The 15,388-nt window shown below is 43.0% G+C and overlaps 1 protein-coding gene across 1 annotated transcript; it reads left to right on the top strand.

The window, feature by feature from the left end:
• The first annotated feature begins 528 nt into the window (after positions 1 to 528).
• LPAR3 (lysophosphatidic acid receptor 3) lies at positions 529 to 14,801 on the top strand. The gene is made up of 3 exons (XM_009927843.2): positions 529 to 1,938; positions 4,626 to 5,383; positions 12,494 to 14,801. Exons 2-3 carry the CDS (start codon positions 4,648 to 4,650, stop codon positions 12,841 to 12,843), a joined length of 1,086 nt encoding a protein of 361 aa, XP_009926145.2. The 5' UTR covers positions 529 to 1,938; positions 4,626 to 4,647; the 3' UTR covers positions 12,844 to 14,801.
• The last annotated feature ends 587 nt before the right edge of the window (positions 14,802 to 15,388 follow it).

The raw sequence follows: 15,388 nt of genomic DNA, 5'->3' as shown, positions 1-15,388 counted from the left end.
CTCCCTCCCTGTTGCATTACACGGGAGCGGGGCAGAGGCCATCAAAGTTCCCCAAACTGATGCCAACCCTTCAATAAGGTTGTGGCCAAAGTATTGAAACAACTTGGTTTTTAATGGACAGGAAAGAGGCAGGAAACCAGTGGGGTGTGCCATGAATCGCATTATGGTTTGCAGGCTAAACTTTGTAATGACCTTCTCATTAAAACACTATTTGAGTTTTCCTTCAGAAATGTCTGCGTTAATGTGAGTAACTCAACTGAGAGCTGATTTACAGGCCAAATTTTATTTTCAATCGAAGTGACTTACGGTGATTTTAATCACAGTTTGAATCAGCAAAATCCTTGATTTAAATAACAGATATGAAATTTCATTATAAATATACAGATTTTTAGTAACTTTCTTGAAGTAAACTAGATTCTAATTGAATAACAACTATTAAAGCATGTTAGCTTGCAACTAACTGAAGCTTTTGTTCAAGACATTACCTAGGTGATGTTTTATTTCACTAACTCTTTATTTAGGTAGCTAGTATAATATATTCCTATATACTCATGCAAATTCTTGACTTTTATTTTATGAATGGTGAAGAGCATATTCTAACTTGATACAAGTTGCACTTACATAGAGGAATTTAAAATCAATTCAGATATACAAGCTGTCTTTAAGACAAACAGAGCTCAAGATGTGCTGGATTGGGAAGAATTCTTAATGCGTGCTTTTGCATTTGAAAGCAGTGTAACTGAATCAAATCCTTTGAGATTCTTGGAACAGATGATTTCTCCCACTCAAAGCTTACGTTTACTCAGAGTGGTAGAGGAAAACACACTTCACAGTCCATCAGTTTCTGATCTTTGTAGCCTCTATTGCTTGAACTGAAGTAATTAAATAGATTGAAATAAGGAAAAGAACCTTTTTGACAAGGGTATGCTTTTGGCACTTGCAAAGTTTTCATGCATTTGCTTGTGAGTGACTTGTGGCAAGCTAATAGCTCAACCCATCTGTAAAACATGCAATATGTGGTTACTGCTGACAAGCTTCTGGAGGTCTATATGGAGGGCTATGAAATACCAAGTGCCATAGAAGAGGTGAATGGAGATTGTTTGCTGTCCTTTCCCATAAAAAATGAGACGTATCAAGCTTGTGAGAGCCACTTTCAAAGCAAAAGAAGGCAGTTCTTTACAAAGTGAGCAGCAGAACTGGGGAGCTTTCTGCTGCAGACTCTAAGACTCTCTGTTGTCTTCATAAGGCTGGGCTGACCAATTTAGCTGGTTTTCTACCGTTTGCATTTCTATTATTTTTAAAACTGTGATGAACAATATTTTGCCTGAATCTTCAAATTTGTGTGTACTTAATAAACAAATCTGAAATATGTAATATTTAAGGGTGGTTTTTTTTCTTTTTAAGTTTAAACCTGCCCTGATTAAGATAAACGTCTCTGATTTGGCTGCAGAAGAGAAGACCTGGAAAATAAAGCCCTGCAATGTGTTAAACTGTGATATGCCAGGAAACATGGGATATTCTATCACACATCTGTCGTGCCTGGTGCAGACTGGGGCAGGACCATTGAGGATACAGCTGCATAGCTCTGTCACAGCTGCACAGCTCCTCTGAGACCAGGCTAGTTCTGCTGGGAGGACTTATAATAAAATGAAGGTGTGAAATAAACCACTGTCTGGAAGGACCCTGGCGTGACAAGTGCTTTTCGTATATAGGCTGGTACTGACAGCCAAGTGCTACATCTCTGCTCTGAAGCACTGGGATGCAAACTAGCACTGAAGCAGCAGCTGAACTGGAGCGGCTTCCATTTGGACATCTCCAGAATCTGCCCTGTGACCCTGAGACCTCAGCTGGATGCTTTTCTACTCCCTCCTGCCTTATCTCAACACCTCAAGACATCTCTTTCAAAATCATTTGTCGTTTGAGCTCTGCTGTGTGACAGTGAGTGTTTGTAGTGTGATTATTTTGGTGGAGAGTTATGGATGTGTGATTTATCTTTTTTGGGGTACTACTTCAAATGAGGATGGGGTCTAAATAAGCTGAAGTATTTAGAATAAGTTCATAGTTGATATTTTGGATTTTTTTAAGCTTGTTCTTCAGATGAGATGCAAAAAGTATCTGCAGATCTCTTTACTCTCCTGCCACTGCAAGTAAAAGAGATTCATCTGTTGAGATGATTACACAGTAAGATACAACATGTTCAGAAAACCTTCCCTACAATTTTCACAGTTGGGTTCTTTTTTCTTTCTTTTTTTTTTTCTTTTTTTTTTTTTCCCTGCCATTCTTGCCCAAAATGCTGCTTCTGTTTGCAGGCATTTGGGCTGTTCTATAAAAGCTTCATGTCAAGCTCAGCAAGTCCTTTACTGCCTCTGTGGGTAAGAGTAGAGCCATCTTGGCTGGCAGGGTTCCCAGCACTCAGCTGCTTGAGGAGCTGTTGTCTGCAGCTCCTCAGGGACTTCTTGGTCACTTACAGACTTAACTTGACTTTTGAGTACTTCCTAGGTGGAATTGGGAATGTACTGACTGCCCAACTCTACCATACTGCCCTGCACAGGGAGCAGTAGGCTTTGAATTCTGGTTGACTCCTTAGAGTGGATCTGAGTTGCTGAGGCTTTTTTATTTTTAGATGCAGGGATGCTCTGTAATATTTCAGCACAAGGTATGATTTACTTGTTTCCTTCCACTTCTTGTCCTTAAGTAATTGTTCTTAGTTCTGACTATGTACTTGAATTTGATGTTTTAAGTAATATAGTCTTTTTATAAAAGAAGTGGTTGCCTAAGGTTCTTGAGGGTGATAAAATGGACAACAATGTCAAGCGGCCTGCTTTTGTGTTGACTACTAGATGTAGGGTGGGAACTAAGAAAAAAAGGCTAAGGAGCTTGTTCAGAAAAATGAAATATTAAAAAAAAAAATTCACTTTGCTGAAAATACTAATCATGGAATAGTGCAAGTTGAATTAAAATTATCTAATACAAATATTGCATGAGAGAAATAATGAGTAGCGTAATTTAAACAACAGAAGATGAACCTTTTTATCTTAAAACTCGGAAGGAACCTTCAATATAAATGTGGCTTGTTAGCCAGCCTGCTGGGGATTGCTTAACTTGCTTCCCAGTCCCTGGAGAGACGAGATATAACTGTTAAGTAACCACAGGGTAATAATAGACTAAGTGAGTCTGATCTTTATCTGTGATCGATTTTTAGCTGCAGAGGTGAAAAGCTTATGCTTTTTTGTATCTTTCTGCCTGTAACCACTTGCAGGTTTGTTTTCTTTTCAGCTCCACCTAGCCTATCGCTCACAAGGAGCCTTACAAAAGCTATTGGCGTTGCTGCCTCTCCTGCAGCAATATATCCCGATACTTCCTCCTCTCTGGCCTTAGAGTCAGGCACAGGTTTGCCACTCTGCGTAATACCTAATGTGATTAGGATCTTGCGCCATGGTTGGGTTCCTAGGTTTTGATAAAACTATACAATATCTGTTAATGAAGTCATTTTTAAAACCCTCATTCGGATACTGACAGCGAACGTGCGGGCTAGCGATGATCTGACACAAACTCTCCCTACTAGGGTGCGAGACCCTGCACGGGGTCTGGTCAGGACGAGTAATTGCTGTCGGATCTGCCTGTGTAAATTAGTTCGAGTTCAGTTTGGTTCGCAATAAAGGCAATAAAACTGCCAAGGCAGCTGACATTGACCTCACCGGAGTAGCTGAAGTGTGATGTAATCTGGCACACAGACTCCCCCTTCCATCACGTTTAATAGCCCGGTGTCCAAAATAGTGCTGAGTGGGTATAAGAAAAAGAACCCCAGCACTACTGCTGTTGCTGGGTCTTGCTTGATCCTGTGGTTGGGTAGGGAACTGTGTTCTGGTTTTGAAGGTAATTGGGCTGTGTGGTGCTCACAGGGCTCTGGGTTGACAGCCCAATAAAATAATCTCTGGCTGTAGGGTAGTCAAATATGTAGAATGTATTTTTCCTTCTTCAGCACATTTATTTAAATCCTGTAGCAGTAAATAACAGGCATGTGCTCAGAATATATATGCCTGTAGCATCTTATATACATACTTTTTTACATTTATTAATATATAATTGAAAAACCAAAAAATATGTTTCCAGTAACAGGCCTTTTATTGCTTAGTCAGTAAAATGGAGGAGTTATGATTTATGCTTCCCTGTCCTGACTGGATACACTGAGAAATGGAAATAATGACGGGGCTGTGGCTCAAACATGGGATTTCACAGCAAGCATGGCTTGGCTGTCGCTCAGGTTTTCTTTGTGACCTCCAGAAAGTCACTTTTAACCTCTTAACTTCCACTTTGTTGCCTGTACAGTATGACTGCTAGTGCAAAGGGACAGTGCTGGGTTTTTGTAAGCAGGTAAGTATTTTTTAAAAATTCCCGATTCATGCACTGCAGTCCTCCAGTGGATATGGTATCTTCTTCTGCATTAACTCTGTACAATATGAATTTTTACTTAAGGCCTCCAAATATATACCCTCTCATGATCCTGTCCTATCCCCCCCCCCCCCCCCCCCAAAAAAAAAAAGCTGTTAGGAATGGTGATTGAAGCAAGGACCAATAGTTGATTTTTAATCCTTCTTTCTTTTTTTCCCTTCCATCCTTCCTAGGATGCAGGGGCTTTAATCCAGGATGAATGAATGCTACTATGATAAGCGCATGGACTTTTTCTACAACAAGACAAACACTGACACAGTAGATGAGTGGACAGGGCCAAAGCTTATTGTTGTTCTGTGTTTTGGGACATTTTTCTGCCTCTTTATTTTCATTTCAAATTCATTGGTCATAGCAGCTGTGGTCAAGAACAGGAGGTTTCATTTTCCCTTTTACTATCTCCTGGCCAACTTAGCTGCTGCAGACTTTTTTGCTGGAATTGCCTATGTCTTCTTGATGTTCAACACTGGCCCAGTGTCTAAGACTTTAACTGTTAACCGCTGGTTTTTGCGTCAGGGTCTTCTGGACACCAGCCTGACAGCTTCCCTGGTGAATCTTCTCGTCATAGCTGTTGAGCGGCACATGTCGATAATGCGGATGAAGATCCACAGTAATCTCACAAAGAAGAGAGTCACCTTTTTGATTATATCAATTTGGGCCATTGCTATTTTCATGGGTGCTGTTCCCACCCTGGGTTGGAACTGCCTCTGTGACATTACCGCCTGTTCATCGCTGGCACCTATTTACAGCAGAAGTTACCTGGTGTTCTGGAGTGTCTTAAACCTAGTTGTCTTCTTCATTATGGTGGTGGTTTACATAAGGATCTACATGTATGTCCAGAGGAAAACTAATGTCTTGTCATCGCACACTAGTGGATCCATTAGCCGTAGGAGAACCCCTGTGAAGCTTATGAAGACTGTCATGACTCTATTAGGTAAGAGACCACAAACCATGGCGTGCAAGGCTGGCAGTGCCAATGAATGGGTTTGTGTGTTGGTTTGGTTTTGCTTGTTTTTTTTAAAACAAAACAAAAAACTTCCAACCCCCTAAACCAGGACAAAAAACCTCTCACTGAAATGCAAAGTGGAGGACTGGTCAACATGCAGAAGAAAAGTGTTTCTATTTTGTAGGTAGCTTGTTACAAAACACAAGTTACCTACAGGGTTTTGTTTGGGGGGCAGGGGGAGAAATAAAAAAATCACTTTGGAGGAAGACTTGTGAAGATTCACAACTACCTAGTAGAACACTTTCAAAATAATGTTCTTTAATATCTGCACAAGGCCATAAATCCTATGGCTGGATGTGGATAGTTTTCTTTGCACTTCTTCCTATTGGCTTCCCCCTGGAAACACACCTTCCCTGGGGAAAGGAGGGGATGCCTGGTGGGTCTGTGGCTTTGACAGATACTTGCTTTGCAAGGGGAGAATTCACCTTCATTCTGTGAAGATTGCGTAGTACAAAACACTGTCAGATGATGATACAGTATGGCCTTGGATCTCTAGACCATAACAGGAGATTGACCTGGATTCTGCCCTAGAGACGCTGTTGATATTTGCGCAGCTCGGATCACTTCATCAGCTAGTTGTGATGTAGCTGCTTATTAAATTAAAGATGCACAGAGCAGATGATTGGTCATTGGAACAAGATACTGGATGTAGCAGTCAATTTTTCCCATGAAGACTTGAATCTGACCAAGGTGTTTTCCAGAAGCCAGGCATCACGGGAGTGTGGCTTGCTGCAGGTGGAGCTGGGGGACACACCAGGACACTTGTGAAGCTGGGCTCAGGTGGTGGGGGACTCTAAAACCACAAATATGGCTTTACTGCTCTGACAACTGTTCTGATGTTGTATGAGGCAGCACAAGAAAGCTGGAGCTTTTGGGGAAGCTGGTGTTCATGCATACCTGGGATGCGGCTGTGTTGTACTGCAGCACAGTAGTACTAGAGAGATCTGGGAGAAAAGTGTCACTTTTCATGGAGGTGGGAGTTGCCAGGGTAGGAAGCTCAGGCTGAGGACACTTTCTTCCCCTTGTGGTCTATGGATGCTGTTTGCACCATAGTCTGGTATCTGGTTCTCTTTCTTTTCTCTCTCTCTCTCTTTTTTTTTTCTCTTTTTTTTCTTTCTGAAATAGTGCTATAGAACACAACACCTTTGTCTACCAAATGATGTTTTAAAATGCTTTAGAAGCTGAGATCAGTTAAACTTCACAGTGCCTGACCTTGGAAATGAAAGTGAACTGACAGTTCAAGCAAGTACAAGGTTCTCACACTCCTGTGTCTTCTGAAGTTGGCTTGTCCACTGCCAGAGCCTTTCCCTTCTAAATCCCTCTCCAGTTGTCTTTTTTTTTCCCCTTGATTTTATGGCACCTATAGAGAGACAATGTGGTGGTTGTTCTGTCCCCCCTTGACTTGCAGGGGCAAGATTCAATCTTATGCCCCACCTGAAGCTCTTGTGTAGTGAAACTTGAACCGTCCACCTGGAAGGAGAAAATCCCTGCAGGAAAAACTCTGAACTGCTTCAAATATGATCCTGCCCTAATGCATAAGCATCAGATAGACTGTAGTTAACTGCTGCATTAGAAAGAGACAAAAAGAAAAGCGCTTCCAAAAAGCATTTCTATGAAGGCAGAATGGCAGGCTGCTTTCTGGGAAGTCACATAAAAATTAATCATCATGCATAGCCTTGTCTAATTTATATTTATATAGTTAATATTGCTTTGGTTTGTGTAAGCCAAAGTTGGAGGGTGCTGAGCGAGTGTTGGAATAACACTGGTAGCTGTCGGTGCCACCCATGCGTGTTTGCAGGTCGGAGCAGAGGTGGTCTGCGCTCCGGGGAGGACAACCAGCCGACTGATGTGGGAGTTGGAAGGACGGCGATGGTGGCTGCCGTTTGCTAATCCCTCACGGTCCTTTAGCCTGTGGCAGGTCTTCAGTGGTCACCACGGCTGTGGTGCTGCGTGGAAATAAACCCTACTTTAAACTTCATTTTCAACTTACTCTTTCTTTTACTAGGGAGAGGGGCCTTGGGACTATGGGTTGATTTAAAGATCAGCATTAGCTTTCTCTTACTCACAGAATATGGTTTTTCAGCCACCAGATTAAACTATGATTCGGGCAAAGTATTTAATGATACTGTATGCTGGGCCAGGCAAATTTAACTTAGAAAGCCTGACTGCTACTTTAGAGATGACAATTTTGTGTATTTACTTTGTCAGTCAGGAACAAAATCAAAACAGAGCCTTCTTCCAAAGAAGTTGAATTAGTGCATGTGTTGCTGTGTGCAAGATCTACCCCAAACTCCTGTGTCAGAGGAAGTGTATCTTGGCACGTTCCTTCATATCAATTCTCCAAAATTTGACTCTGAGAGGCTTTTTATAAACTTTTCTTTCTAGGAATGAGAATTTGTTTTTTAAAACAGTTTGAAATGTGCATTCCTGCCCCAGTCATTCAAGCACACTGTGCAAAATGTATTGGAAACTGAATAGCATGTTTTATGAGCTCTCCAATTACCAAAGGAGTCACCAAGTGACCGAAGTAATTCTTCCAAAATTCTGCTTACATACACTGATGCAACAACCTACAGCTATATGCAGCATGTGGATCTTGCCCAAGGCAGTTATTTTTAATGGCTTGTTCCAAAATATCTGAAAATGCTTTGGAGTATGTGCCTGACATGGTCTTAACTAAAAGTAATTCCCAGGTGCTCTGTTGCTGGATGAAGCACGATGAGAACAAGAGTTCTCGTTAATGTGCCCTGTCGGTTTCGTGGGAGGTTTGGGACAAATCCTGCTGCCCTGCTGCTGCGTGGAAGGAGGCTGCGTGTAGCTGGGTGCTGCTGGCACGCTGCTGCTCCCGTCTGCCTCCGTCTCCCTGGTCGGGGAGGCTGGGCCCGGGGCTGGCTGCCCCTCCAGCACAACATCGCTCTCCTCTCGGGGCGCTCTCCTCCTGCGGCCCTGCAGTTAAGAGTTGGGGGAATGTGGGTCTCAGTGTGACTTCGTGGATCCACGGTGATCACAGCTGCAGGTGGCTTTTTGTACCACCTTTTGGGCTTGGATGGCCCCTTCCAGAGGCTAGGACTCAGGTCCCTGCCACCTACCTTTTTCTACCATAACCCTTAAAATGGTCCATCACATGATAGAAACAAGGCTTTCCTTTAGCATGCTGAACCGTAAGAAGTGATCTGGTTGAAACTGAAAGATGTGAAACCTAGTGTCCTGGTTTCAGCTGGGACAGATAACTAACTCATACCTAACTCAAAAACATAGCACAGTACCAGCTACTAGGAAGACAGTTAACTCTATCTGAGCTGAAACCAGGACACCTAGCAAAAGGGACTAAAGTTCTCTTAGGCTGACCTTGTGGCATAGTCCTAGCTAAGCCTGTGACTGTAGCTTTGAAGAAGGGCGGCCGCAGGTGTGCAGGTACGTGACTTGCAGGTGGTGTGTATGTGGTAGCTCATCTGAACTTGGCAGTGAGATTCCTGCTGAAATAGCAGCTTTGGGGTGGATGATTTTCAGTTTCAGTGAATTTATAGTTTAATTGGTAACTTGCTGTTTTAACTTGGGTGCACATGTGGCAAAGGCAACTGGAAGCTACTGTATTCTTTTTTTTTTTCTTTTTTTTTTCTTTTTCTGAGCATTGCCATGCTCAGGGACAGCTTTGATGTGCAGTTTTATGACATGATGCTGCCGAAGCATCAGTAGTGCTTCCAGGTACACAGGAATTAATTTTCAAACAGAGATGATGTAATCTACAAGAAAATCCACGTTTAAATCTAATGGAAAATCCTCAAACTAACCTTGAGGCATTGTGACACCTGATCTTCTGTAATCCGGTGGGAAGACTCAGAGCTGTTGTTCTTATCCATGTTGCAGCCAGGCTGTATTTCACGTCACTTCTGTGAATTTTGGAGAGTCCCAGAAATTAAATTCTTTTTGGAGTGTGGCACTTTGTCAGAGAGAGGAGCTCCTATGGGATAAAAAGTCTGCAAACAAGAAAATTGCTGAAGGGCCAAGACAAAGGTATATATTTATGCTTAACCATGGTTCCCTCTGAAAGCTCTGTGGTAAAAATAGCAAAATCCGAGCAAGGCTGCGAGTCTGAGCCATGCCTTGCTTTCATCTCTGTGGCTAAGAGCAGGGTGTGAATCACTTGTCTCCATACACAGCAAACTGTATTTTTGATGGAGTCAAAGCAACAGCCCCATGAAAGCATTAGCCAGTAACTTTGACACTGTCACTGCATTGCCCCCTACCCTTGTCTTCAGTCGTCGGGCAGGGGAAATGTGCAGAGAGATGCCTCAGGTGTCTTTTGTCTTCCCTTACTTTTGCCACTGAAACCTTTGCCTGTATAGGTAGACAGGCACACATCCTAGCAGTTCATGGACTAATCTTGCCTGCAATCTTGGGGTTTTGTTTGAAGGAGAGATTTCTGTGTCTTTTGTTAAAACGTGGCTTTGGGGTCTGTTTCCTCTCCTGCTGATTTCATGAAAGCAGGGCTGGACCTTGCATGCTTTGTGGGACGAGTAGTCAAAATGCTTTCAGTGCTTGTTCTAAGGAGGGTTTGTTACCATCTTAATTTCTGCATGGAGCTGGTGTGTTGGCAACTTTGCCAGTGACCCTTGGTGGCTAGCGACAGCTCTCTGTCCAAATACTTAACTGAGACACTCGAGTAGACACAGTATTGTTGTCTGGGTGGTCTGGTTCCAGTGCTTGTTGAAACGGGTGGGATTTGCTGGTGAACCCCAGGGCAATAAATCAGTACCGTGTTTTCTCCACTGTAGACTGTAAGAGAGAGTTGGTGTCACAACTGCTTACTCAGCATGCTGGAGCCAAACCAGTGTGTAGTATAGAGACTGACCAGAGAAAACAAGTGTTGTGGTAGCAGCTTGCAGCTCCTAATGCCAGTGGGCAATGGAGGAATGTTACTGATGTTAACCAGTATCTCAAAACTAACACCATGAAATTAGTACTTAGCATCACAAAAATCTTGGTACAGCAGGGTAGAAAATGCAGTTTCTGAAGGAGGTGGTCTCTTGCCTTTCTGTTCTGTACAATATTGCCTGTAACATAGTAAATCAGCTGGTTGAATTTTGTCTGGACTCCAGGAGCATAGATTTGCAGCAAGATCTGTGGTACCTTGTCCTGGATACATCTTTCAGCAATCCTAATGCTTACTAAATCACATGAATCCACTTTATATACCATTATGGCCTGCCCATCAGATGAGCACAGTGTCCATTAAAATCCTGGATGGGGATAAGCGCCCAGTGCTGCCGAAAGCAGCCCGTGCGCACCGCACAGCCGATGGGCTGCCTGAGGTGCTGCCGAGTCCTGGCTCTGGCACTGCCTGGGTCCTGCCCTGAGCCAGGCTGCCCTCCCACTGCTTGCACAGCTCAGATATGGGAAAACCAGCAGCTTTAAAAAAATGAGCTGGACTTGCTTTCCCTACCAAAATTGTTGGACAGATGCCAACACCCCCAGGAGAGCTTTTTAGCACGTAGCTGCTATCATCCTTATTTGTCTGATTATTTTTTCGAAGCCCAAAAAAGGGGAAACTCTGCTGTTATAAATGATTGGAAATTCCTCAGTACATTGTTCAAACTGTGACTGCTGTGCAGAGTTGTAATTTTCTATTTCTGTATGTCAGACAGCAATTGTGGCTTGTGCTAGGTTAGTATTATCATGCATCTGGCTACTCCTTCCTTGGGCTCAAGGCAAGGGATGACAGGCTGCGGTGCCGGGGAGAGGCAGGAGGGCAGATGGGGCAGTTCAGGACCCCTCCCAGGCTCACGGCCAAGGCCTGCGTTTGGTTGTGATGTTCCCCCTCCCCACCAGTCTGGCCCACACCCCTGCTTTTATGGTGGGGATGTGCAATAACATGGAAAGATGCAAACGCAATATTGAATTTCATTCTAAGCTGTGATTTCTATGCTGTCTTCACTGTAATATCTCTTCTCCCTTATTCCCCCTTTTCTTTAACTTTTTTTTTTTTTTTTTGACAGGCTGGTGGGAGAGGAGTGTGTTGTCCTACTTTGCCTTTTTCAGCTTTTATTATCACTTTGTGTCTTACTTCTTCCTCACAGGGGCTGTTGTTATTCCTACCTCCCAGCTGAAACACGAGAAACTTGCTGCTCCTGGTCTTGTCCTGCAGTTTCTTGCTATCTTTTGGAGAAATGCCTCTCTTGCAGAGTTTTCTTGTTCCCCCATCACTGCTCTCATACTTCCTCATCCTTCTTGTCTTTTTTTGCTTTTTATTCTGTTGTTTGCCTTGACCGCTACATTTTTGGTTCATCTTTGCTAACTCATCTATTCGTTTCTTGCTCTCTTTTTGTTTACAAGTTAATTTGTTTCCTGGAACCCAGTTGTTGGGTCTCAAGTATCCAGCATGCACAGCCAGGGAGGGAGCAGTGGAGAGAGGTGGGCTGCTGCTCTGACCGGGCAGCCAGCAGCGCTGGCGTGTCGCAGACAACGGCGTGCATCCTACAGTAGCTGCAGGGTTTCCAGCCGGGACGTGTTTAAATGATGTGACTCTTGTTTTATGAATTGGGCAGTATGCCCATAGCGTTGCAGAGTCAGCTGTAGTGTGACAGAAGATACGTCTTTCCTTTGGATCATATTGTGGGGGCCACCTGGTATCTTCTCCTCCAGCATATGAGAGATGGAGAGGAAGTCTGCCTTCAAAGCACCAGTCCTCTGCTGGTTAATGCTCCAGAGCTCTTGTTTATTTATCAGTGTGGGCAAATCACTGTCGTGATGACCTTTCCCACTTGTGTTTGAGCTGATGCTGACAGAAGCTGGATTCTTGCTTCCTGCAGACTTCTGAGAGCTGCCCTGCCAGTGCTTGGGGCTTGGCAGAGAAGCTGTAGTAGATGCAATTTTGCTACTGTCATTAGAATTTTGTCCTCTCCTGCTTTTATCATTTTTGTGTAGAATTTTGATAAACCCAATTATCTTGTCAGATGCAAAAAAACCTCAAACCCCTAGCAGTCTGAAGTCTTTTTTTTTGTCTTTTTTTTTTTTTTTTTTGGTCTCCTTTATTTATAGGTGCTTTTGTTGTATGCTGGACCCCTGGCCTGGTCGTCTTACTGCTCGATGGTCTGAACTGCACCTACTGTGGGATTCAGAATGTTAAAAGGTGGTTTCTTCTCCTGGCCCTGTTGAACTCTGTCATGAATCCAATAATTTATTCATACAAAGATGATGAAATGTGGGGTACCATGAAAAGGATGATTTGCTGCTCTTCTGAGGATAAGAGCCAGGACAGACGCTCATCGCGGATCCCCTCGACAGTTCTCTGCAGGAGCACGGATACTTCGGGGCACTACATTGAAGATGGGATTATTCAAGGGACAATTTGTGGAAAGGGAGATCTTGGTGACAAAGGAAACTCCTGAGCTATTCAAGTGACTGACTTGGCTGGAAAAGGAGAGGGGGAAGGGTGAGGTTTTGTAAGAGAAGATTGACTGGCAAAGCTAGTAAACAATATATCCACTTCGTTCCAGAGCCTAAACTCCAGTGTTAACAAAAGTTCTTATAAATAATTGCCTGGTGGAAAAACACTTTGTAATGAAGAAAACTTTCTGTGCTGCCATCTTTCTCCTTTTTTTCCTTTTAAGTACATGAAATTGTTTTTTCGTATGAATGGAATAAATACATCTCAGAGACTTTTTGTGCATGGAAACAAAATGTAAGCAATGTAGTGAGACCCTCCTTAAGCTCCTACAGAGAGAATAAACCTGCCTCACTGTGCAGGCTTGGCATTCATTGAGTATTTATGCTCTGAACAGTTTCTGTGCATCTTGAGGAGGATTATAGGCGTGGTTGGACAGAATTGTGACCTGTTTTCTTGGTTTACAAAGTTCATGAAATAGTTCATACTTACCTTCTCTCTTTCTTCGCCTTATCTTGCTTTCAAAATAGGTAGTCTGATGGTTTATTAAAGCTATGCCAGAAACCTGGCTGTGATGGGAAGCCCAGAGGAGACACCAGTGTGCATGAGGATGTCCGACCGTGGATTGTCAGGACCTGCGAGTACCAAAAGCACAAAAGCTGTTATTACTTCCATAGTGGGATGAATGCTGCAAGGAGATACATTGCGCGTTCTGCTGCTGTTGTGTAGGCAGACATTGAGGGTGGATTAACAGAAGAGCCATGCGGCTATGTTCATTATGCTCATTGCTTAGTTCCCCAGATAACATCAAATGGGTGTGCTCACCCCTCTGTAACTGCTATGCCACTGAGAGAAATTAAGAAGGTGAACTTTTAAGGGAAGTTTAAATATACATATATACAGGTTCAATCAAGCTATTTAAAATAGAAATTTATTTACAGGAAAAAAGCCTGAAACCAAGCTAAACCCCTACAAGAGTGCAGTATGCACTGATTGTCTGTGCTTGTCTGGACCACCTTTAACCTCCGATTTGCAAGCAGATCTTACTGGAAGGTACTTGAGGAAGAGGCGATGAAACAGTAAACAATGAAGGGCTTTCAGCATTGTTACTAATCGAGTCTAGCGTCGATGCAGCCACAGCCCAAAAAGCTGAAGTTTTGACCTTATGGAGTATGCTCTAATGGAGGATCCAGCAACTTAAAGCTCTAGAGTAAAGGTTTTAAATCTAAACTTTTAAATTAAAAATTGGAATGTAGATTTCTCACTACTCTAAAAACCTGTCTTAATTTCAAGAGGAGTTACCTGTGTGGTGTCCTAGAGAAAGTCTGATGCCTGGTATTAAAGCAGTTGACCACAACCAGAGGTCACTTTGGAAAGTTTTGGAAGTTTTGACCACTTGGAATTGTCAGAGAACAACACCAGGAGCATATTGTATGAGGCTGAAAGATAAAGATCAGCTGTGGTTTGGGCAAATTCTTCCTTTGGTGCAACTTGCATGTGGGTATCTGGACTGTGTTGGTCAAAGCAGAACCAGCACTTGGCTCAAGGGCCAAGTTACAGTTTTGTAGAAGGCACTGGGGCATTTCATAGCAAGCCTTAGCTTATGAACACAGCAAGCCCTTGTTCAGAGAGGTCTCCCATAACACAAGTTACCCTGTAGGGATATGGCCTAACCTTTCAAGGTAAATGCTGTATTTATGAGTAATGCTGGAAAGGTTTACACATGTTTTTTGCCATTAAATGCAATGTTCTTGTGCAAATACTACTTTGTTAGTTTGGTGTTTTGGAAAGTATGTTAAGTGGTGCTTTCTAGAGCTGGTGGTATTGCAAAGGCATAGCATGCAAGCATTCCTGTCCCTAGTTACCTGCAGTGCACGGTTTGTGTTAACTAGGCTGAAGCTCCGTATACAAAACTAACAGAAAATAAAATGTTACTTCAAATAAAATACTTGTTTTGTTTCCTGTTTGGACGGTGATTGAACGTTACCTGGCACTACAGTCAGCAGTAAATGGTTGCTGTTACTTTTACTCGTTTCCACAGATCCATCCAAGCTAAAACTGAACAAATTGCAGATGAAAATGAAGGTGGGGAAACTTTGTTCCCTATTACCACAGGGAGGGGGGTGTGTTGTTTTAATAAAATTTTCATGTTTACTAGCAATACTAGGCAGTGTATTCACTGTACGAAGAGAGGTTGGATGAAGATCTGGAACATCTGCAGCAGTGGAGAAAACACTAGGTCTCTCCTGCAGAGCTTGGGATTTGGGCTGCAAAATAACCACATGTGGATGATTTTTGCAGGTAAGCAGGAAAAGGTGACTCCTGTAAAGGTAAAGGACTGCATTATTTGGAGAGCACCTCATATAGTGGACTCCTGGTCTGGATTAAGATCTGGGAGGTATTATCAATCATTTTGCTGTAAGTAAGTGGGAGGATTTGAGGTCTGCACTCTTTTATTCTTTCTGTTGTCTCAAAAAAAAAAAAAGGCTAACAAAAGAACCCCCAAAACACAAACAAACCAGCCCTCAAAAGCCTGCAAACTGGTGCTC

The sequence above is a fragment of the Haliaeetus albicilla genome, chromosome 8 (assembly GCF_947461875.1).
Source record: "Haliaeetus albicilla chromosome 8, bHalAlb1.1, whole genome shotgun sequence".
Lineage (NCBI taxonomy): Eukaryota > Metazoa > Chordata > Aves > Accipitriformes > Accipitridae > Haliaeetus > Haliaeetus albicilla.
Note: the sequence above shows the minus strand (reverse complement) of the source record. Positions and strands in the feature narration are given on the sequence as shown.